The 25,297-nt window shown below is 33.8% G+C and overlaps 1 protein-coding gene across 2 annotated transcripts; it reads right to left on the bottom strand.

Annotated features, from left to right (window-relative positions):
* Positions 1-212: 212 nt before the first annotated feature.
* On the bottom strand, positions 213-25,196 carry Grip (Glutamate receptor interacting protein). Of its 2 annotated transcripts, XM_065347453.1 has the most exons (17): positions 24,971-25,196; positions 18,304-18,514; positions 9,003-9,143; positions 8,733-8,904; positions 5,244-5,528; positions 4,836-5,104; positions 4,583-4,721; positions 2,883-3,112; positions 2,597-2,794; positions 2,384-2,509; positions 2,133-2,303; positions 1,865-2,014; positions 1,592-1,766; positions 1,342-1,489; positions 1,098-1,247; positions 776-898; positions 213-571 (listed from the first exon to the last, which is right to left on the bottom strand). In XM_065347453.1, the coding sequence occupies exons 2-17, from the start codon at positions 18,470-18,472 to the stop codon at positions 470-472; spliced, it is 2,748 nt and encodes a 915-aa protein (XP_065203525.1). In that variant the 5' UTR covers positions 18,473-18,514; positions 24,971-25,196; the 3' UTR covers positions 213-469. The 2 variants fall into 2 exon arrangements, 1 of the variants encoding a protein (XP_065203525.1); XR_010556530.1 differs by lacking the exon at positions 24,971-25,196 and having other exon boundaries at positions 675-898; positions 18,304-18,903.
* Positions 25,197-25,297: the final 101 nt, after the last annotated feature.

The following is a 25,297-nucleotide window of genomic DNA, read 5'->3' as shown; positions in this document are numbered from 1 at the left end:
GAGTTTATTAAAAGATGCTGGTGTTTTGTCTTTTCATAAATCACATATCACACTTGACGATGACTCAGTGTTACGTTTATATGGAAAATAATTCGATACACAGTAAATATGTTGTAGACAGACTACGATGAATTTTTGAAAAGCTCCATCACCACACATATCTACTTACGTACTATTCTCATATAATTTACCGCCACCACCATTTGAAAAACTACGCAACAATTTTAATTTATTTTAAATTGTATACTTACAAAATTCTCGACGAGAGAAGCAACGCACGACGACGATGGATTTTCACACTCGTACACATTATAGTATCCCTCTCGTCGCGCTTTATAAATTAACATGTACAAAAGTGTACAAAATTTACATAATAACTACATCTTCATCGTTGCTGGTTACCGCAAAATTCGTATTTTCGTAGTTCTTCGTAAAGCAATCATCATCCTAACATAGGACGAATTATTCTCTAAATTGTGTGAGTAGTGCTGAGTTTCTTAACAAGTTGCCTATTTGGCGGAACTTTGGGTGCTTTCTCCATCCAAGGAACAACTTTACTATTGGTATGACGCTGGAAGCAATACGTCAAAAAGTATACGTGAAAAACTGCACAAGAAACTCTACCTAATTTCAAACTATATAGGAAGATGAATTTTATACAATGCTCTGCGTACATGTTACGTATTAAAACAAAAGCCAAAAGCTTCAAAGCTTTGTGTGGGTGGTTATATAGCGCCGAATCAGCGTAATAGCGGGATACGTATTACTGACTAACTCGCGAATCGACCGATGGAGCTCGGTTTTTTCGTTTCACCGTTAACGTGATTTTTTCACCGGCTGCTGCAATCAGCGGTACGGTTAGGCAGCAGTCGAAGTCTTCGGTGTGGGTGTTGTTTACCTGAAAACAGATAGTTTTATGGGTTAGATAGGTATGAGGAATGAGCAATGATAATAATTCACAATGATGGATTTAAATGTAGGTAGGTAAGTACAGGGTGTCGAAAAAACAAGAAAAAGATGCGTTGATTTAAGGGTTCGAAAAGTTCTTTGATGAATTTATTAATTTTTGAGACTTGTTTAGTGATTTTTAAACATACTTGAAGAATCCTATCGAAGGGTTGCAACACTCCACGTTTATCAGCAGGACCACCCTGCCTGATACGATTTATAAACACCCCTCGTTCGTATAAACCATCTGATATGCTAAATCCGAAATCTTCGTACAACGGATCTTTAAATAAAACAACCTGAAAAAATGAAATTTTCATTAATCACGTACACTCTATCCTATTCATACCTATAAATACGCAGATAGGTAAGTAGATGGAAAGAAAATCCAACCTGGTGTATTTTTGACGTCGAATCAGCGATCTCGTTTTCATGGAAATCAGCAATACTGAATATCTCATCGACATTCGAGAACGTGTTATTATAATCGTCAGCGTAGGATGAGCTCATCAAAACACGTTGATTTCTCATATCAATATTTCTAACAATTTAAAGGTACATAGGTACGGATTGATTAGAATATAGCGAACTTCTCGACGTTACGATTAAATAATTAATGAATTTCTCGACGTGGTAAACTTACGATAAAAGTTTATAATTTTCATGGAAAGGAATTCTGTTATAATAAGGCAGCGTATACTGATGATTAACATTATTATTAGCGGCGTGAAAAGGAATATTCGAATATACCGGCTCGTCTAATCGTATCTTGGTGTTATTTTGCGGAATAATAACGTTCGGTATGATATGTTCATTTTCTACGAAATACAAGCGTACACTTATACTATGTAATAGGTAAATTCGTATGTAGATAAAACAATTAGGAAATTGAAATCTCTCACTAAAACGAAGATACCTTCGGAAATATGCTGCTGTATGTGCTGAAAAGGTGTATCGTTGGGCGACACGTCACGTTGCGTTGAACTTTCCCACGATTCAACAGCTGAATCATCGGAAAGTAATCCGGGGCTTCCGTAGATTCGATTATGTACGTCATCTGCAGTAACTGCGAGTACGCATACAAGCGATGCCGCAACCAAAAGTTTTTCAACTTAGTATTTTTTTTTTTTAACTTTCAAAACCAATGAAAACTATTTTGTAAGAAAATACGTGAGCTTACTAACAATTCTCGTAGCTCGATGGAGTGTTTCGGCATACTTTAAATAATACTTTATCGCCGGTGTTCTGTAACAACGTAATCGCTTCGGAAAGTAATACGTTACGGACGTCGTGATCGTCTATTTCTAAAACACGGTCGCCGACATGTAGAGCTCCGGTTTTTTCTGCTAAACCTCCTGCGAAATTGTCAAAGTTCAATTAAGTAAAATACGTAGGCACGATTGGCAATTGACAGAAAATATTAATAGGTACCTACCAGGAGTAAGCGCTGAAATAGTTATTTTTCTAGGAATTACTTCCGATCCAGTAATGGTTATACCGATAGGTCCATTTTGTTTGTTTAACTGCACAGTGTATTCGACATTTTCACTATTTGAGGATGCTGTCACATACGCAGATTATTTATCGAATTTATTAGAATATTGTTTTCAGCTTTCAAGTGAATCTAAAGCTGTGATTTTTAGCTTACTTTCGACGAATTGTTTCTCAACTTGTAACGATACAGTATCCGAAGACGAATGCAGAATACTTAAAGCTTCTTGGACCGAGCATTTGGCTAGAACTTGATGATTAATGGATAAAATTTTATCACCGATGGAAAATACCCCACATCGATCAGCTACCGAGCCTGGTTTTATGTCTGATATCAACATACATTCGCTACTGCCTGCGACACAGATAATTTTACAATTATTTTTTTTAGAATTCAGACTCGAAAGGATTAGATATATTCTTTTTAGAATAATTCAACTAACCAGTCATTGTAATTCCTAAATTTTTCTTATTATATTTGGTCAATTCTAACGTGACAGTGTTGTCACAATAAGTCATATAAGGTTTGAATTCGTCATATTCTACTTCGAGTTCGATCATACCCAAGGCAACTCCAGGTACTCTGTGAAGAGGTTGAGGTTCACTGGTGATACCGGCAATTGGCATACCATTTATGGATAATATTCGATCGTTCACTTGAAGACAATCGCATCTGAAAATGAAAATAAAAAATAGGGGAATCATTCAATAAAGATTAAGGTATCGATTCGATAAGTAGATACCTAAGTAAATACATACAACTAGAACATTGCATGGATGTAAAAATCTAACGTATAGAAGCAGGTTTATGAATAGAATTGGTTGCCTATCTTACTTAACAGAGGAGGCAACCAATGACACGTAACCCAAATATGTACCTAGCATTAAATGATACCTAGACCTACGTTATCAAGTACATCGAAAGTCAGGATTTCCACTCTTTTGAAGAGCTGAGTTTTCCTCATTTTTCTAGTATTTTCAGCACAATATTTCCAATTTTCCAGACCCTTCAAACACCAACTAAACTTAAATTGGGGAGAGGGGGTCAATTTGGTGAAAAGGAGACTTTTTTTATGCAAGCTCGAATTTTTGGGTTCAAAATGTAGGTATTCATTTTTCAAAAAGAACTAGAAAAAAAGAAGAAAAATGAATGGAAAATGACTAAGGTTACCTAATAGAGGAAATGAAAAAAGCAAAACTGACAATTTTTGCAAAAACAAGACTTTTTATGAAAGTTTAGGTAGGAAAAAAGGATTTTTTGACAACTTTCACAAAAAATGAAACTTTTTGATCATTACCAGAAAAACAGGACCTTTTTGGCAATTTTAGATAAAACATGATATTTTTTTAGATAAAAATCAAGACTTCTTGACTACTTTGATAAAAAGTTGGACTTAGCAAAAATTCCAACTTACTCGCAGTTTTGTTAAAAAATGTAACTTTTGGACAATTTTGACAAAATTTAGTTTTTTTTACTATTCTGGCAAAATTGGATCTTTTTGAAGGCAACTTTGTCTTAAGATTTTTTGACACATTTGGATAGAAAATAAGACTTTCGTGGTATTTTAAGCAGAAAACAGCACTTTCTGAAGTTCCTGATAATTTTTGCGCAAGACAGATCTTTTTGACAAGTTTAAGTTTGGAAAACAAACAAGACGTTCTTGGAAATTTCGGAAAAAACAAACAATTTTGATAAAAATCATGATTTTTGAAAATTTTAACAAAAATGAAAATTTTTTGGTTGGCAAAAAATAGGACTTGCTAACAGTTTTTGCAAACAGAAAAAACACTTTCTGACAATTTTTCAATAAAAAAATATTTTTTGCAATTTTGGAACACACAATTAATCTGTTTGCAAGTTCTGGGGAAAATAATTTTTTTTTCTGCAATGTACAATTTTACAAAAACCAAGACATTTTCGGCAATTTTGGAAAAAATGGTACTTTTTCTTGAGATTAAGTCAAAAAAATATATATTTTTACATTATAGTCAAAAAACAAGATTTTATTTGTCAATTTTGAATAAAACTTGGCAATAAAGGCAAAAATCATCATTTATTGTTGGATGTTTAGGCAAAGAAACTGGATTTCCCTCCTTAAAGTGAACACCCTGAAAATCTCATTAGATATTTTTATTCACTTACAGATCTGCAGGTCCTCCCGGCGTAATCGATGATATAACCGGTGCACCGAATTTTGGTAAAGAATGAATTGATAACCCGTAACCTAATCTATCGTCGGAATGTAATGCAATGGCTAATCGCTTCGTTTTACCATTTTTAGCTACAAAAAAAATCAAATCCAATGAAATATACATATTAAAATTGATTCGAAAAATTGCGGAGTACAAATGTAGGTACATAAATAAGAATATTAGAAATCCAAGTAGGTACTCACAAACTGGTTCATTATGGAGAACATTATGAGGAACTAAATACTCGTTAGGAACTTCGTAATAATTATGATACATCGAGTCAAAAGACGTCTGCGTCTTTGGTTGATTCTGAATGAAAGCAGAAGCTGGTAAAATCTGCAGCAAAAGGTTAGAATGAGTGCCGCCGCAAATTCGCAGCAATTTATACACTTCAGTCGCTGGCATCCTTGAGCCTTCTATTCTGGTATCATTTACAGATAGGATTTGATCACCTGGATGAAGAGCTCCACACCTAATCGAGAAATTTAACTACTTGAATAAAATGCTCATGTAACATAACATACTATGCCTATTTTATCCATTGAAAGATTAATAAATAGGTAGACAGGAAGGTAAGTACTGTACTAAGTACGAAGTATAAGAATTCATACCGTTCGGCAATACTGGCAGTTTTAATTTCGTCAATTAGTACAGCAGCATTGTGAGGGGTATTGGTTAACGTGAGTCCAAGCTGATGAGGATGAGGACTTTCCATTTCAACGAGTAAAGGTCCGTTGAAAGTTTTCATATTCGTAATATCGTATTCTATCGTTAATCTGGAAGATGGCTGGTTGTTGGTGGTTCTTAGCACATTGTAAGCTTCGTTTAGTGTGACGTTGCTTAATGAATAGCCATCGACTGCCAGTAGACGATCTCCGACTTGGATGGTGCCTTCTCTGAAAACACAACGAAAAAGAAACATGAATTAATAATGGAGAATTTTCAGGGCAAAGTACATGATTTTGAATCAAACACCATAACAATACATATAGGTCTAAATAAGAATAACGATAAACTTATAAACGTTTTTTTTTCGTTAATTTTCGAGACAAGTATTTTGTTTCAAAATAATTTTGAAGGTTTCGAAAATAGAAGGAAACTCAAATTCCAGAATAATTTCGAAATCTTCGTAATTTGAAAGAAACGCTAATTCCAAAACGGTTTTGAAATTTTTGTAGTTTGTAGGAAATTTAAATCCAAAAATCATTTTGAAAATTGGAGAGAACGCGACATTTGTGGTTTGAAAGAAAATAATACGAATTTCAAAATCATTTTGAAATCTTTTTGGTTTGAAGGAAATAAAATACGCGACATCATTTTAAAATGTGCAAAAATTGAAGGAAATTTCAAAATTTTCGAAATTAGAAGGTAATACGAAATGCAAGATAATTTTGGAATTTTGGTGATTTGAAAGAAACACGAAATCCAAAATCATTTCGAAATTTTTTTAGTTTAGAGGAAACGTGAAATCCAAAAGAGTAAGTAATGCAAAATGCGAAACGATTATAAAATATCAATAACTGGAAGGAAATTTGAATTTCAAAATAATTTTGAAATTTTCGTAGTTTGGAGAAAAATCCAAAATACGAAAATATTTTGAAATTTTTGTAATTTGGAGAAAATACAAATTCCATATGTTAAAATCTTCATAGTTTAAAGGAAATACTAAACCCATAATAATTTTAAAATTTTTGTAATTTAGAGGAAATGAGAATTCCAAAATTATTTTGAAATTTTCAAACTACTCGTATGTACCTCGAAGGAATAAATGCAAAATGCAAAATCACTTTAAAAATTCCGTAGAAACGCTTTTCAAATTCTTTAGGCAACCATTACGACACCATAATGAAGTTTCACAGGGAACGGTCAGAAGTGTAACACGCCGGTTGGGATGATACTGCGCCTGTGTGTTGGTGGGTATGCAACTACCAACGCGCTGTATACCTTTTGTCTGAAACACGTTTCCTTCTGCTAGCGGATTTGAAACAAATTATTTTTCAGACTGTTCTTCGGCGGGTCACTTGATTTTTTCCACGGCGCTGTCGTGGGAAAATTCTTACTAACCCCCTGCTCGGTGGGTAAAATTTTTATATGCAGACGAGTTTTCTTTTTTTCAATATAATCCCTAAGTAAACTAGTTTTCAATCAACGTCGATCGCTTTTTCCTAATATTTCATCATTTTGCGCTCCAACTTTCTGAAAACAAATTTTAAATGCCTGAACTGAATTTTGCGTTGATCGTTGATTAAATAATTCACTTATAAGCTTCAAAAAAAATTTTGTATCTCAATTCTTGAACCAATTTTATTTAAAATGAAAAAAACTAGCCTGGATGGACAATTTTCAATCAACGATTGCGCATCAGGAAGAATTTTAATACGACAGTGCCATAGAAAAATTCCACTTCATCAGTCGGGGGTCAGTAAGAATTTTCCCACGACAGCGCCGTGGAAAAAATCAAGTGACCCGCCAAAGAACAGTCTGAAAAATAATTTGTTTCAAATCCGCTAGCAGAAGGAAACATGTTTCAGACAAAAGGTATACAGCGCGTTGGTAGTTGCATACTCACCAACACACAGGCGCAGTTTCATCCCGATCGGCGGGTTACACTTCTGACCGTTCCCTGTCAGTTCAAGTTTTCAATTCTACCTCTAGGAAATTTCAACTCTGTGTGTTTTATCTTCCTTCAGAGGCGTGTGAACCCGCCCCCTCCCCGAAGAAAAATATTGGCAATAGGTTGAGATATCAAAAAATACCCAATTTTAGGGGAAAAATTCGGAAACAATTAATTCTATTTTTGCCAAAATCAGCTCTTTTTAAAAAAATATAAAAATAATGTCCTTGAAAAAATTAAGAATTGTGAAAGAATTTTGGAGAGCTTTTGCCCTCGTCTCGCTAGTGCCTTATTCATATTTTTCAAAATGATATAATTTTTCTAAAAATTGAAAATGCTACCTCAAGCCATGAAAACCAACTTTCACGAATAACGTGTTTTACTTCCAGAATTTTATCAATTTTTTCAAAGCTTTTGTCCTCGCTTTGCTCGGGCGGATTTAAATTCTGCTCGACAATTTTTCAAAAATTTTCAAAAATGAAAAATTAACTTCCGAAAGTTAAAAACATTGAAAAATTTTATCATGCAGCAAGAAATAGCGAAAATTCATTCAAAAATACCAAAAAGCGCCAAAATTTTGGCGTTGAAACTTCTTACTTATATCAAAAATTATTTTTTTGTAGATATCTCACAAATTGTAAGTTTTCTAGAGCTTTTGCTGGAGCGAAGTGAGAGGAACATCAAAAATTATATTTTGCCTTCTATTTAAATTTTATTTTCGAAGACTAAAAGCCTTAAAAAAACACGAAAAATAGGTACCTAACAAGAAAAAAAGTGTAAAATTTTGATTCTCGATTTCACAAGGTGTCTACCAAAATTTTATATTCAAAAATCGCGACTTCTCGCGACATTTTTTTGCGATTTTTTTCTTTAGTGCCCCCTTATTTTTTAACCAAAAAAGCTGACATTTTTTCAAGGTAGTTTTTGGCTAACTTTCAATAATTCTCATATGTGACATAAAAAATGAATAAAATACATACTTACACTACTCTAAATAAAAATGAATAAAATTGAAATTTCCATTTGTAATTAAATGAAATGAATATAAAGTATACACATATAAATGTACTTCAATCTCCCTCCAAAATTTGTTCGAACCACACTTGGCTATTTATATAGATGAAAAAATCCGAGAGGAGACATCTGGGGTAAAAAGTTTGGAAAATTTGGCGGAAAATTGGGAACATGGAACATTTAAGTCTTTACCCCCCCCCTCGCCAACAACATAATTTCGTCCACCTTTGTACCAGATTACCCATTCTAAATTTAATTTTTGTAAAGTGGAAATGGAATATTTTTCCTCCTTTCTCCACTACTAGCTGTCCATTCTACCTCTTGGAAATTCTATCAAGTGAGGTAGCATCATGACAAAATGTTAGAATTAGAAAAACGTACTTTCCCCATTTTTTTTTTTTTTTTGTCACAATTTGACATTTTGCAATCTAAATTAAAATCAAACCAACTACATATGTATAAAATCTCTTACTTATCAGTAGGTCCACCAGGTCTGACATGAGTCACCACCAGAGGCCTGTTCAACTGAGGATTCTGATGCACTCCACCCTGCAGCGTTAATCCCAGATTACCCTCTTCGTCTCGTTCGATAAACACGTCGATTTTCTTGACAGTAACATAAATAGTCTCTTCGTTGGTAGCACCTTGACACATAAATTACCAAATAAAAGTTACATCTACTCGTATTTTTGTACTAGTAGGTATACGAGCATTATTTCCCAAAGTACACCTAAAAACTTACTATATTTATCGTTGACTGGAAGGAAGGCGTCGGAATGTGTACAGCAGTCTTGCTCCGTAGTGGTAGGCTTGACTACGCATAAATTTGGAGCATTACATTTACTGGCTTTTGTCTGTTTACCGCAAGCTTTGGCTAGACTACCTGTAACACAAAGAAAGTAAGCATATTTTCAAGTACGTGTGTATACGTATATTTCCGGATCAGGTAAGAGTCGAGCTCGTGTCGGTGATGTCGGAGTCGGCCAGGCAGGCACATGTGCTTGTGAACCGATGATGCGATGCCCATGCCCATGCTCATGCCGGTGCGCCTAGTTAATGATTCATTTTTGGCATGATTACCTTTTATTTGGAAATTTTGAAACGAGTCCAATGTAAACGCGATATATTGTCATTCTTCGTCACCCTATAGGCTGGCCGAGGACTACTGGTGCTTCCCTTCGAGTTACAACATCTCGTCAACGCGTCTCTCTTTTTATTGGAAACCATATATCTTGTCAATGAACACTTTATATAGCGTTTTTCAATATATACTCGTAGCACACCTACCTACTCTCGTCTACCTATCTACACGCATATCCACACCGCGTCTCGTCTGCTCTGCTCGACAGCAGCACGCGAAAAGCCCCGTAGTACATATAAATTTGAATTCTGGCCAAATATTAGTATACTTTGTGACAGCGCGCCATCATATTTAATTTATACTCGTAGTCTTTCATCGAACTTATTTTTAATTTAAAATTACCCTCAGAGTAGACTCTGCAGCTCTGATCATCTCTCTCACAACTACACACGCGAGTATCCTACGAGTAGACCTCTTTCTTGAATGAAATAACAGGGTCGTACGGTACGCTGTAATTAATAAACCCCTCCCCGAAGGTCCGCTCTCCTACACTCGTCTTCTTACGCTTACTTATTACCACCCAAATGTTGAAAATTCGTCTATATTAAACGCCGCCGCCGACAACCGAAGAATTCACTCTTCTTAACAGTAAGTTACAGACCGTTTAACCAGTTAAAAAGACTTTATAACGACACGAGCGCCGTCACATCGTCGTTTTTGCTGCTTTTATTTACAAGATTGATCGTCGCCGAGGTAAATTTTTAATATGAAATTATGCTCTATGGCACCCACCGACACGACAGAGTTCTTTGTACAGAGTTACACCATCTTATGACTAGTGACTCGATGTGTTTACTGTTTACATAGGCGATGATACGTAAGATGTAGGTATAAATTTACATGCTCAAGTACAAATAGGTAGGTAAATACGAGTAATAAGTATATAGGTGGGATGTGTTCTTTTGTGGATACACTCTATATGCAAAGAGGATAGGTACACATTGTGACGATAGTCTTGCAGATGAGACGAATTTCGTTTTTGATATTCATCTTTTGGCATCTTTCGTAACATAAGAAATAATTCACCGCCCGAGACAAAGTAAGTAAGCGTGCGAAAATTGGAAAAAAATCTCGCACATGGTTGACGAGCTTCTTTTACATCGAGTTTCTCAATTCTCAAAATAAAAATGTTTAATAATGAGAGACAAAGATGCCAAAAATCATACTTACCAAGTACAATGATCTATAGAATTAGATTTCGATAAGATAAGAAATTTCTTTTTTTTTCTTCTTTGAAAATTGAATTTGAAGAGGAGAGTACCAAAATTGTGTTTAATCATCCCCTTTCCTACCTGTCTCACTTGACCAATTTTTTTCACATTCTGTTGAAAAAATAAAAAAAAATTTAGGTAGGTATTTTTGAAGAACATTTTACAAAATTGTCTAGCATGGATATATTTTCACCAAGGGATCAAAATAACCCTAAGTCGAATTTTACCTGACAAGGGAACCTTTCGAATTCACTCTCTTCGATTTGAATAAGATCAAACTAGATGGGTATGAGTATTCCCTAAAACCAGCTGGTACGTACCTATAATCGAGATTTCAAACTCTAAAGTTCATTTTTGGAGAATTTTTGAAATTTAAATAATAAAACTCAATAATTTTAAGAAAAAAATCATTAAAAAATCGCCAACCAACTCTGAAAAAACAAGATTTTCAAATTGCAAAAAAAATCATTCTTCATCCGTAATGAGCACTAAAAAATCAATTAGCTACCAAAACATAGAATTCAACACTAAAAACTCATTAAAATCCAAAATTTGCAAGACAAAAATAATGATGAAAAATTTCTTTTAAAATGGCAAAAAAATTTTAAACCGACTTGAATAGAAATAAAATTAAAAATCAACAGCAGGAAATTCATTTTAAAAAGAAAAGAAAAAAAATCATTTCAAACTATAAATCACTGAGATTGTCACAAGAAAATTCATCCGACTCCTATACACTTATTATATCAGGAAACATCTGAAATCCTCCCCTCTATACGAACAAAACTCATCCTTTCAAAATTTTTCATTCAACTTAAAACTGTAGATGGTCTCCCTCTCACCATACACTCAAAAATTAACCACAATCTCCCATATATGCTTATGACTCATATCTCCATAAAGCCTCTTATATTCTAAACTCAATTCAACTATATCCTCTTCCACCATTCTATCCAGAAAATCCTACAAAAACTAAAAAAAATATTCTCTCATTTGATACATCACTACTTGAACACACTCTCGAGCTGACATTTTGCCTCACTGAGGCACTTTTTTTTGCCTATATTCGCGATTTGAGACGATTTTCTCACCTATATGAGACTAATGACAAAAATATGCAAATTAGCTCGTAGGTATTTGATTTTTTTAAGTACCATACGCGAGTGTCAGATGGCGCCCTATTGAAAATGAAAGACGCGATTCGTCTTTACAGTGTGAAAAGGAACCTAAATTAAATAATTTCTAAAATGGATTTTGAGGATCGGAAAAAATATGAATTTAAATGAGTTGGGTTCGTTGGATATTAGGAGGCCAAAAAAATATAATTTTGAGTCAAGCAACATTAAGTTTGATGCTTTATTTGCCAAATTAAAAAAATTTAAATTTTTTCCCATTTTCATCCCTGAAAATCAAGTGTTTAGTTTGAGATAAAAATAACCCTAGAAATGGAAACTGCAGATTTTTTATTGCTTTTTAAAATTTCATCAGGCTTATTCCCCTAATGAATAGGAAAATTTAAAATTACAATTTGAATTTTCTGACATTCTGACTAAAAAAATCTCGAAAAAATTAGATAGGTAACACAAATTTCAAAGCTCCATCATTTTTTTGAAGATTTGTGTGCAATTTTAATTTTCAAGTGGAACTGTTGCCCATTTTTTTCACTTTTTTGGGACTAAATTTTGAAAAAACATTGTTTTTGACTCAAAAAACAGTCGTTTGTCTTTTCTTTTCCTCTTATTAAGGTATGTGTGTGGATACCTGCTTAGGTATGCAATTATGTATCTTTTTTTTAATGCAAAGCACTTTCTGAAAAAAAAAATTAATAGGTACCTATGAAAAGCAGTATATTTTTGCTGGAAATTTTTCACAAATAGGTAACTAATTTATTTTTCAAAAGAATATTTCACCCTAATAAACATATCACATGGTGCTTAAACACATCTCAAAAAAATTGAAAAATTATTCCCTCCAAACACATATGTTTGGAAGGATAAATTACTCAAAATTGATGGGAAAAAATTACTTCCCTAAAGGAGGCTCGATTGCCATTTACGCATAATTTAAGACCTATTTTTAAACCTGCAGTGGTGGTGTACTCCTTTAAAAGTACTTAGTTGACAAACATCCCTTACCTATCAATACCAGTTATGTGGGGTAGGAGGAGATAACGTTGCTGTGCAAATACAACATACCTTACCACCTAGACAGACACCTACCCCAGACATTCATCTTCCTGTTTAAATCATTAATTGTAGTTCTGTCTTTTCTGTTACAAAAGAATCTTTTCTTTTGTTAGGCTACATGTTCCAGCTATCAGCTTTCACTGCATTTCACCTCCGCTCTGTATAAGGCAAAGGCATAATTTTTAGTTTTGCTAATAGATGGCGCTCGATTTTCAGACTAATTCACCACAATTCTTGCCTCATAGAGGTGACTTTTTTGTCTCAAATTAAACATATAGGGACCCTATGTGAGGCAAAACGATGTTAGCTCAGGCTCAACTCAATACTCAAATCATTAATAACTTTATAATAACTTTATTGCTCAGTATAATGATTTCATTTCATTTTACACTGATGGGTCGAAATCCATGGATTGCTGTGGTTCTTCAGTTGTTTGTGATTGTGACGTTTTGCGATTTCCACTTCCGTGCTTGTTAAGACGTATTCTTTCATGTGAACTATATGCTATACTTACATCTTTAAACATGGCAATTGAGAGCAGACTTGACAAAGTTGTGATCTTCACGGATTCACTAAATTCCATCTCTCAACTAAGATCTAAATCTAAGCAACATCCAATTGCCTCAGAAATCTCATATCTCCAATGTGACATGGATGTTATGTACCATATAGCCTGGATTCCAGGCCACTCAGCAATTTTGGGAAATGAAACAGCAGACTTAGCAGCAAAGCAGTCACTAAGGATTTCACCTGTACCAGAAACACCTGTCCCTGTATCTGATGTGATGGAAGCCATACATGGAGAAAAATGTACTTATTGTATAAATTATAATACATTTTATAGTAAATGTGCTCCAATTTTGGTATTATTATAGTTGAAATTACTATAACTATAATATAGTATACCATAATTATAGTATTTTTCATTTACTATAGTTATAGTAATTTCGACTATAATGCCAAAACTAGTGCACGTTTACTATAATTATGATAATTTATACTAAACAAATTTTTCTCAGTATATGTTGATGTTCACAGTTAATTCCCAATCAAAGTCACACCACCAACATTCAAGATTTACCCAGGAAGCGGATGGTTGCCTTATGCCGTGTACATACAGGCTATACCCTCCTCAGTCCTCACCAACTCTCATCTGTTAAAAAAAAATCCCCTCCAATATGCTCTACATGCAAAGTCCAACTCACTACTCCCACATCTTACTCACCTGTCAAGATCATACCAATTTAAGAAACTCACTCAACCTTCCCAAAACTTTACCAGAAATAGCTCATAACCCTCCAGTCTTACTCTCCTTTCTCCAAAAATCCAACCTTCTTTCATTAGTGTAACAGTATAAAATGACCCGTGCCTCTAGCCTTGCAGCTATACATGGCACGGTGACCAACCAACAGATGTACCTAGATTGATTCATCAAAATATTCAACAAATTCATCACAAAAAAACTCATTTGAAAGAAACATCAAATGTTCATTCATCACAAGAAATTCAATGATTCAATATTTGTATTATAATGTGTTTTAACATCATTTAATTTTGGTACATCATCAATGTTGATTTTAATGCTTCTTTGAGTGGTTTTCCATCACTTAACGCTCTGATTATGCATTTTTCTTCAATTTTACTAAAAATTTCATTTTTTTTAAAATAAATTTTTAGCGGTTTTTTATTCTACTTTAATAGGTTTTCGGACAGGCTCATCTATCGATTCAACGCAAATTCTTTTTTTCATAGTACTATCATGAAGAGCGTACCATAATACATAGTGTTAATGTCGTTGATTGACAAACACCACGTTGAAGTTGACGCAGCATCGTAAATTACCTATCTACTCTCTTCGAAAAAATTAATTTCTGAGTAAAAAATGTAAGTAGGTACCACTTTCACCATACAAAAGTAAGTATGCAGATTTTACGTCCGATAGTCCTCCTTGCCTTGCCTGCTACAAGTACAACGTCACTATAAAAATCAAGGATATCTTAAATCCCGTTGAATGAAAATTTGGCAATTTTTTTTTCTACACACGCTTGACGCACATTTCTGACATGGGGGTGTAGGATTACAGTTCTTTGCGACGTTGCCAAATTAATCTAGCTGAGTTTTTCAATGCAAGAATTCTGCTAATCACCGAGAAAATTACATTACCTAAGGTTTTCCACCTCCCATTTTCGAGAAAATAATAGGCCTGAGATGATGAATCAAGTTAATTAATCGTTCAACTTTTGTTCTATGTACTTAAAAAATTCACCCAAAAATTTTCAATTTTGCTTCTTTTCTGAACTGGTAAAAAAAATTATTGGAGGGAACACAATTATGTGTGCTTTGGCTGTTTTTTTGGTTCTCTGCAACAATGACTCTCAGAATCACCTCAAGTTCCAAAATGAAGATTCACAACCTTGATGTTTTTCACTTTAGGTGTCAAATTCAGCATCAGCTTTCAAAACAACTTAATTCCCCAAGTTTCTTTGTGAATTTTATTTACGACTTACGACCCTCTAAATCAGTTAATTTTTGTGGGGAAAACTTTTGAAAATTACGGCCCTCTGACTTACGATTCAATAAGTTGTGTTAGGAAACGGGGAAACCTCCAAGTTTTCGAAAAATAATGAAAATAAAAAAAATTAGAATTTTTACGTGATCATTAGATTTAGTCCTTTTCAATTAGAAAAGCTTTATTCAATGGTTTTGACCTCCCCCCTCCCTCCAAGCACTTCTTAATAGTTTTAATTCCAAAAGATCTTAACATAAAATTAAAACTTTCAACTGACTTCATTTTTCACATTTTTATTCTTTTCAAGCAAATAATTACTTATATGTAATTGATATTCAAGTGAAAATGAATCTCTTTAAATGTCACTTTTCTCATTTTATAAAAAAGTCATATGGCACACATTTTTTTTTTCAATTTTTAGGAAATTGAGATGTCAACCAGGGAGGAGTAGTCGAATCAAAAAAAAAAAAATTTTCATATTCGTATTAAGCGCTTTCGACAACTCATAAAACAATATATCACACGACATTCAACATTTGTTTACATTTTTTAACAAAGTTTTGGGGCAAAAGGGGACGTTGAAGAACCAATAAATCAAAAAAAAATAAGTTGATAATTTTGTACCTTCTCAATTTTTTAATTTTCAGGATTGATTTTGGGACCAATAGGGTGCAGTGGAGAGGTCGATTCGAAAAAATTAGTTGATATTCGTATGTACTTACTTGGAGCACTCGAAAACAAATTGAAACGATATGTCACACAATATCTGACATTTTTTTTTGGTATTTTGACCAAAATTAAGGGGCTCGGTAGCCTCCATAGTTTTACGAATCATTTATCACGAAATGTTCATGACTGTGAATATCATAAAACTTTTTTGCTCTTTGGATTTTTTTCAAATCAACTTTTAACTTTTGAAATCTTTAGAAAATATTTTTGAAAATATTCTTATTTATTTTTGAAACACCGCAAACAGATTTTTTCCGAGTTGAAGCAATCTAGAGCAATCCGTCTTCGAATTTGATCATTATAACGAGAAATTCCAACTACCCAAAAAAACCGCCCCACCTGCCCCCAACGGAGGTTGAACACCCATCATGGCAATTCTTCCCTCATTCCTAGTATAAGCATGAGATAGCCTAAATTTTTTTTCGAAAAAAGGATAGAAATTTTAATAACCAAAAAAGCTCAAAAAAGTGACTAAAAAGTAACCAAAAAAACAAAACAAAAAAAATACAAAACGCGAGTAAAACATTTTGATGAGGATAAAAAGTGATCAAAAAAACAGAAAATGGTTTACAATTTTAGAAAGTTGTGCTGTTTTTCAACTTTTTGACGAAAAAGGTGAGATTTTTTGTCAATTTTTGACAACAAAATGAGGAATTTTTACTATTTTTGGTGAAAAAGCGATAATTATTGTCAATTTTTGAAAGAATGTGAGACTTTTTAAAACTTTTTGCCAAAAACTAATTCTTGGCAATTTTTTTGAAAAGTAATAAGATTTCCATTTTTTAAAAAGCGAGAATTGTTGACAAACAATAAATAAATAAATAAAAGATTTGACTTTTAAATTTTCAATCACACAAGAGAAAGTGAAAAAAAATCAAAATTCGGTAAGGAGAAAATGAATAGAAAATTTTGAAATTCGATTGATGAAAAATGAACAAAAAAATCAAAATTTTTGGTAACTGGAAATCTTGATGAAAAAGACAGGAAAAGTACGTAGGATAAGTAGAAGGACTTCAAGACGCCCCGAACAAACAGAGAATTCCCAAACTGAGGTTTTTATATTACAAAAATTACAAATATCCAACTCTGGAAAAAGAGAACTGTCAAACTTTTTCGCAATTTTAATAATCAAAAATATTTTCCATAAATTACTAGTACTTTCAATTTAAAATCGTGGGTAATCCAACACTGCTGACTCTTCTCTGCACCTCCCAAAAACAAAGAGAACGGATTCAGAAAGGAGAGAATTTGCATCGTGAAATGGAAATTGGCATTCCAAAGAAATAAAATTCAAACTCGATTGCTTTTCGAAACTTGAAACATTATACTCGTATGACCCTTTCCGTTCTACACTACGTCAACTTTTTTCACTCTCTAGTTTGATATCATTTTACCAAATTGATGAAATTGAATTGAAAGGAATTTCCAGAAAATATCCAAGTTGGGCATGAAGCCCAAGTCAAGATATGACAATATTGACATTTCATTCAATCCTCCAGCTCGAATGAATAAAAACTAATTTCGATTTCAATTAAAAAATTTACGTTCATCGTTGACATAATTTTTCACTCTCATTTTTTGATCCTACTTTTTTACACTTTGAATTCTCAAATCTTAAAAAAAAAACAGCTTCCTTCCCATCCCTGCCAATTATTTACGCAAAAAGCAACGAAAAATACTTTTTCGAAACTTGTTCATTATGATACATTAATTTCACAATTCCGTTCCATTGAACATAATAATCACAGCGAGATGAGAAAGTGCAGAAGGGGGTAAAAGGACTCGTTTGTGGCAAAGTTTGAAAAAGCTTTTCGGGCTGATTTCTCAATATCTTTCTCAGGTAGAGTAGAGGTAGGTACAGCATACCAAAGAGGCATATTAAAATCTCGGTTTAGGGTTTCGTTTGAATAGGGAAACGATAACACAGAACATAGAGAACACAGCGAAAACAGTAGAATAGGATAGGGTAATACATCACGTTGGATAACAATAGAATGGAAACAGAGAACACTACACCATGGTTTTCTTATACCTACTACATTCATGGTGGTGTTGTCGGTATGCTGTGCTAACGAATCGCGATATACTTTTGTGTAGTAGGTACGGTAGGAAATACGCCGAAGTACCTAACCTACGAGACCTCGGCGTCGTAATTTTCACGCAATAGTCACAGAAGAGTGACTTTTGAAAAGCATATTCAACGGAGTAGGTACCTCTTGAGCGAACCTTCGTACTTGGTAGAGTGTACAATAAAAACCAACACTTACATTTATTAAAAGGTTGTTGACATTTGAACGAAGGTGCGCAGCTAACGTCCGTCGTGTCGTCTTCTTCGCCGTGGCTATCCGGTGCTTGGACATCGATCGGCATCGGTTGGATTTCCTTGCTGACTGGACGATTCTTCAACGTATTATTGCTCGATTTGAACGAGAACATATCCGAGGCCACTTAACAAACACTCGAGTCGCGTCGAACATTCTTTAAACACAACCAAGTAACATTTTATCCATATTACGATCGCATTAGTATAATACACATACACACGTCGTCGATAAGTAGGTAAGTAGCTATAATAATAATCTAATCGATGCTAAAACACTCGCGAACACGTACATAGAAGTAGAAAAAAAGATCCCAATAACGCAAACAAATAAACGATCCGGCACTTGAGGTGTTAGAGCAGATTCGATAGCACCATACAGCAAAGAACCAACATCAGTTCAGCTCTGAGAGACGATTCTGGACTAGAGCCAGAATGATGATCCGAGAGCGTGTTTTAAAAACGACGATGTGCAAGTGGTTTTAACCGAAACGAAAATAAAACACATAAAGATGTCACTTCGCGAGCAAGTTTCGCTTCAAAAAGTACACGCTTTTATAATTATTTTCCTTCGGCTAATTGACGCTAGCGTGAAAATTTCAGTTTTTCGTCTTATCGCACAGGTTCTGCGTATTTTCGCACTAACCTCCACCTCCACTATACACTACACAGTCACGAAAAACCACCCAGCTCTTGAAAAAAAGAAAAGAAAAGACTTTGTTTATCGTCAAAAAAAAATAACGCAACGGTGAATTACCACCGTAAATATTTATACACTTTTAGCACACAGTCGAGTCGTACCTACTCGCGTTCTCTCGCTGTCCCTGTCCCTGTCCTTGTCGTCCTCGTCTTCGTCTTCATCGTCCTGCACTTAAGCTTTATGTACCGGTACTCGACCCGAAATACAAACCGACGCTGGGTAAAAATTGAATGGAATTATTTTCTAGTGCTTTTTATAATAACTTAACCATACCGTTCACGAAAATCGTGCCATCTGCCAATTAATCAATCAATCTAGTTAAATGCCAACTCTTCAGTATTTTCTTCTTCTTTTCTATAACTATTACCTACTTACGTAAGAGCATCATTCTTTCCCTGTGCTGCTTCGAATTGCGAATAAAAAGTAGATTTTTGACACACAAAAAAACTAAAATGGTGAAGCAGGTTTTTCCAAGAAAAAGTCATTCAAATTACATGTATAACTTATGGGGGTTTTTAAAAGGGTTGATTGAAAGAAAAAACAGTATATTTCAGCACTTTGAATTAATAGGAATCGACACTCCACAACTAACTTTTTCGTATTTGCTTTTGTTTATCTCAAAATAGGGTAAGGATAGGGGGTCATTGAAGAGTTGTGTCCGAAAAATGAGCGAAAATTCAAATTCAAAAAATTGAAGAAACAAATCATCACGCGTCGTTCAAAATTTGTTTGAATTTTAATCATGTTTGGGGCACAAGATGGTGGGACAGAAGGGTCGGATCCAAAAAATGAATAAATATTTTTTGAAAACTTGGGAAAATAATTTTTGTTGAATTCTCTATATCGTATGGCTTTTAAAGATTGGAAAAAATATGCGATAAGTCCTTGTCGTCATTATGTTACGAATTTTATAAACATTCTCTGACATTTGAATAAGGTGCACCGGGGGAAGTTGGAATTTGGGGTAAGTTAGAAAACTTGCTCTAGCGCCTAGAGGTTTATATCTGGCGAAGTGCCACTAAAGGTGACTTGAGGGTACTACCCCTACTTCATCACGGCATAAAAATTTTCGCGATTCAGTTTCATTTTAGATGTCTTTGGTTCAATTGTATTTTGTTGTTGTTTTGAACTTATTTTGAATTTGGTCTAAAATACAGACTTTCTATTTCTTAGTTTTTCGCATATAGCGGACGAACCGTGCGTCCTAGTGAAAATCTGATGAGAGTGATCTCAAAGAGAATTAAATTCTCTACAATTTTGTTTCTGTGCAATTTTTCTAGGACGCTCAGTTTGTGATCTACGCCTCTGCAAAGTTTAGCCTGTTCTGACTTCCCCCAATTGGGGTAAGTCAGGACAGTTTATATTTTATTCCACTGAGCGAAAGCTACTGTGTCAATCGCGCTCAAATTTTTACCATAGGTTAAGAACCCTTATGGGAACCTACATAATAAATTTTATCCATATTGGTTCATTAGAAGGGGAGTAACAGCTGGTCAAAGTTGAAATTGCGAAAAATCATTCTGACTTGCCCCGGTGCACCTTACTAGGTACATATAAATCACGTATCAGAGTTTGAAAAACTTGAAAAAATACAACAATTCACAACGTTTAGACCATTCATCTGATTTGGGTAGACCGTTAGCGACTGTAAAAGGCTAGACAAGTAGGTCAGTGACCTTAAAAGACACGAAAGACAGGTCAATGATCTTGAGAGCTTCAAGAAGCGGCCTTGAGAAGCCATAAAAGCACACAGATAATGTTGAGAGGCCAGACAGGCAGATGGACGACCATGAGAGGGTAGGCACGTAGGTAGGTCAGTGACCTTGAAAGGCTAGACAAATAAACAATGACATCAAGAGACGAGACATACGAGTCATTGACCTTGGGAAGACGAGACATGCAAGCAGACGATCTTAAGAAGCCATATCGATAGGTCAACAACCTTTAGAGGCCAGACAAGAAGGCAGACGACTTTGAGAAGTCAGACATATTGATCAACAACCTTGAAGTTGAGAAAACTATACAAAGCCATTGACCTTGAGAAGCCACATTGATAGGTCAATGACCTTAAGAGGACATACATATATAAAGTCAGATGAGACGACCTTCAAAAGCCAGGCAGATGGGTCAATGACCTCACCAGATCAGATATGCAGATTGACGACCTTGAAACCCCAGACAAAGGTCAATGACCTGTGGCGGCATGTCGATGACTCAATTATTGTTGGCTGTCGAATACACCATGATCTTATGTTTGTATTTTATTTTCCTTTGATCATAAAGATTCATTCTTGTTTCATCATTCATCTGATTAGTTTTAAATTCATTCATTTCTACATTTTGGTGACCTCGACGTCAATTTTTTCCCCAATTCATTCATAATGCCTAGTTTCGGAGACAATTTTGTAGATTTCAAATGAGTCTGTTGTTATTAATCAAATTTCAGTGCAGTACCCTCTTTTTTGGAGAGCAAATCCAAGACTCGGGTTTGCTCTAATTGAGGCTCAGTTCACAAATGCTTACATTACTACAGATATTACCAAATATAATTCAGTTGTAGGTGCTATTGAAAGTGATGTGATTGCTGAAATAAGCGATGTTATTTTGACTCTGCCACAGAATGATAAGTGTAATACATAAACTAATAATTTAATTAAACGATTTTCCTATACTGATAGTAGGTATGTAGTGATGCGAAAAGTATCAATAGTTCAATACTATTCAATACTATCAATATCTTGGAAGGAATTGAAAGTATTGATACATCACATTGATACTTTTGATACTTTTGATACTTCAGAAATGCCAAAGAGCTGATCTCCATGAATAAAAACTTGTTTTTTCAAGAATAAGAACTCGTTTGATTTCAAGTAAAAAATTGTTTGTTTTCTAATAAGAAATTGTTCACTTTTGAAAAAACCCTGTATTTTTAAGAATAAGAACTTGTTTGATTTCAACTTTCAAGTAAAAACATTTATTTTATTAAACTTGTTTTTTCAAGAAATCAAGAATAAGAACTCGTTTGATTTCAACTTTCAAGTAAAAACATTTATTTTATTAGGTAGGCTACCTACCTTAATACTTAGATTATATTTTATTGTTATGGATGTGTTAATCTAATAAAAATTTGTTCTTTTTTCAATAAAAACTCGTTTGTTTCAAGTAAAAACAATTGATTTTATTACCTTAATACTTACTAGTTAGATTATATTTTATTGTTATGGGTGTGTTAATTAAATAAAAATCATTTCTATTTTCAATAAAAACTTGTCTGTTTCTAGTAAAAACATTGTTTTTATTACCTTAATACTTAGATTATGTTTTATTGTTATGGATGTGTTAATCGAATAAAAATTCGCTCCTTTTTCAGTAAAAACTTGTTTGTTTTGAGTAAGAACATTGATTTTATTACCTCAATACTTAGATTATATTTTATTGTTATGGATGTGTTAATCAAATAAAAATTTGTTCTTTTTTCAGTAAAAACTTGTTTGTTTTGAGTAAGACTAAGAACATTGATTTTATTACTTTAATACTTAGATTAGATTTTATTGTTATGGATGTGTTAATCGAATAAAAATTTGTTCTTTTTTCAATAAAAACTTGTTTGTTTTGAATAGCCTGCTTTAATAATAAAGATTCATTCTTGTTTTGTCATTCATCTGATTATATGAAATTCATTCATTTCCACAGACTTTTAAAGACTGATTAAACCACTTTTAGAAGTCAGACAAATTGGCTGATGACCTTGACAGGGAAGATAGGAAGCTAGACAACTTTGATAAGCCAACCAAACGGATCAATGACCCTTCAAGAGGTCAGACACGCAGACAGAAGACCTTGAGAACCAGACATATGGATGAATGACTTCAAGAGGCCAGGCAGGAAGACTTGAGAAGGCAGACAGACAAGTCAATAACCTTCAGAGGCAAGACAGGAAACTAAACAATCTTGAGAGGCCAAATGGACAGGCCAATGACCTTAAGAGGCCAGATAATACAACGTACGACCTTGAGAAAGTCAGATAGAAAGCCAAGCGACCTTAAGAAACCAGACATAAGGGTCAAAGTCCTTGATAGGCCAGGACAGGCAGACACACAACCTCGGGAGACTAGACAAGTAGATCACTGACCTTGAGAGTCCAGACGCATGGGTCAATGATCTCAAGAGGTTATAAGACAGACAGACAGACAGACTACCTTGCAAAGCCAAACAGACAAGTCAATGGGCTGAAAATGTTGTCCAGATCTCTAATATGTATCTCCTGGATTTTAATGCGAATTTTCTGGCATAAGAAAAAATAATGTAAGTATGTATCAATTTCTTATTTTAATAAAAAATAAAATATGTATCTATGAGTAAAGTAAGACTCATACTTACATCAAAGCAAGCTCTTCAATCAAGATTATTTTTTCAATTCCATAACTTTATCTATAGATTTTCAACTACTCAAAAAGTTATTTTTTCAACTTTTTGTTTTATGAAGATTTTTTAATGCATGATAAAAAAAAAGTTACAATTTACTAACATTTCAAAATACACAAACATTTCTTCATAAATTCAATCTCTAAGTATCATACAAATTTTTTGGAGTTGTTTAGATTTTTTTTTCTGTTTAGTTCGTTTTTTTTTTAATTATTCAATCAATACCTATCAGGAAATTTTTTAATTTTATTCCCAATCCAGCGAAAAAATCTTGCACTTGACTTCACAATATTTTTCACAACTATTTGTGAATTTTTTAATTTCTTTTTACATCATTTTTGGTCTTGCGTATCAAGATATTATTTAAAAATCGACTCGTATATACTTCCCTCCACATTTTCAAAAAAAAATTTTTTAGACGAGAACAAATTTATACATAGGTATCCTTCCTTCCACTGAGCAAAAAGAACATAAATATTTTTATCGGCAACTCTAAAAAAAAAAGTTTACTTTCGACGTAATTTATTCGACATTTTAGTACCTACTCTAAAGCATTGATGAGATTACGAGTATATCGTTTAAGAAGAGATTCAGTGAGTACATTTTCACTAGCTACTGTGCACTCGAAAGCGGCTAGATCGACAAAGAAAGGTACTATCTATCTACATTTATTTTGTTTTGAAACAAACTATTTTGCTCACAGATCAAATATACCTCTACTCGTTGCGTTTTTACTTTGATGATTATACGAGGTGCCAACGTTTTATTTAATAGCTTTTTCGTCGCGTCGTTTCATTATTATTTTTACAGAAAGGAGAAGATGAGGGGTCATAAAACACATACGCACATGTACCAAATTAAGTACCTACCTACGAGTACCTGCGGATCATATTTCTTCTTAAAGAAAATTTTCGTAGTGTTTCTATCTGTTGTTTTTTTTTTCAAATTGATTAACAGGTACCTATACCTATACAAATTGTTTGATTGGAAGCAGTAAAGTGTAATTACGTATTACTAATTTAATAAAAAACCATCATTAAATATACACAGATAATGGAGGAGATAGTTAAGAGTTCATTGGTGATGATTTTTGACACCAGTGCCCTAATTTTAGAAATTGGTATAGATAGGAAGTGAATACGTATCATTTTTTCATATTCTTTAGTAGGCATGCTTGACTTTAAAAATGAGGAAATATTATTTTTCATAATGGATTGTCAATAGTAAGTAAGAGCATTGGCTTGAGGAGTGTAAAGTCAAAACAAAGGCCCTGATTGGTCGAATTCAATATTTCAAAGACACGTAGAACAATGGAAGTTCTCGTTTCATAGCCCCAAATTGAAGAAGTAATGAGTTGGACGATCTTCAAAATAGGTAGGTATAAGCAAGCTCTACTCGCACTAATCAGCTGAAATACCTACTGTTTCACAACAGCTATGTATAACAACAAAACAGAAAATAATCAATACTAACAGAATGAAATTCTTACCAATCAAACCACAGCAAACTCCACAGTACTAAAAAATATTCGCCGCAACGATCGCTATAGGGTAGGTGTCGATAAAACCAGAGATTACTCTCACTCTCGATCATTCCAAATCATCGACATACAATAGGTAGCAAAAAAAGAGTAAAAAAAAAATTAGCTAAAAATACCACGTAATCCTCCATCCATCCGGTTGGTTTAGCGTAATTTAAAAATATATTCGGCGTATATGAAACGCGTGTTCGGAAGCGACTGCATGACAAATGATAAAACATAAAGACGCCACTAATTGGAGACAAGCCGGAAAGAGAGAAAAACATATACCTTCGT

The sequence above is a fragment of the Planococcus citri genome, chromosome 1 (genome assembly GCF_950023065.1).
Source record: "Planococcus citri chromosome 1, ihPlaCitr1.1, whole genome shotgun sequence".
Classification (NCBI taxonomy): domain Eukaryota; kingdom Metazoa; phylum Arthropoda; class Insecta; order Hemiptera; family Pseudococcidae; genus Planococcus; species Planococcus citri.
This window is presented reverse-complemented; position numbering and strand designations above follow the sequence as displayed.

Coding starts and splice junctions, on each gene's coding strand:
- Grip (XM_065347453.1), bottom strand. CDS start 18,472: ATGTTCTCGTTCAAATCGAGCAATAATACGTTGAAGAATCGTCCAGTC. Junction 3,113..4,582: donor CCGGGAGGACCTGCAGATCT/GTAAGTGAATAA, acceptor TTTCATTTTCAG/ATGCGATTGTCTTCAAGTGA. Junction 2,015..2,132: donor TCCATCGAGCTACGAGAATT/GTTAGTAAGCTC, acceptor GCGTACTCGCAG/TTACTGCAGATGACGTACAT.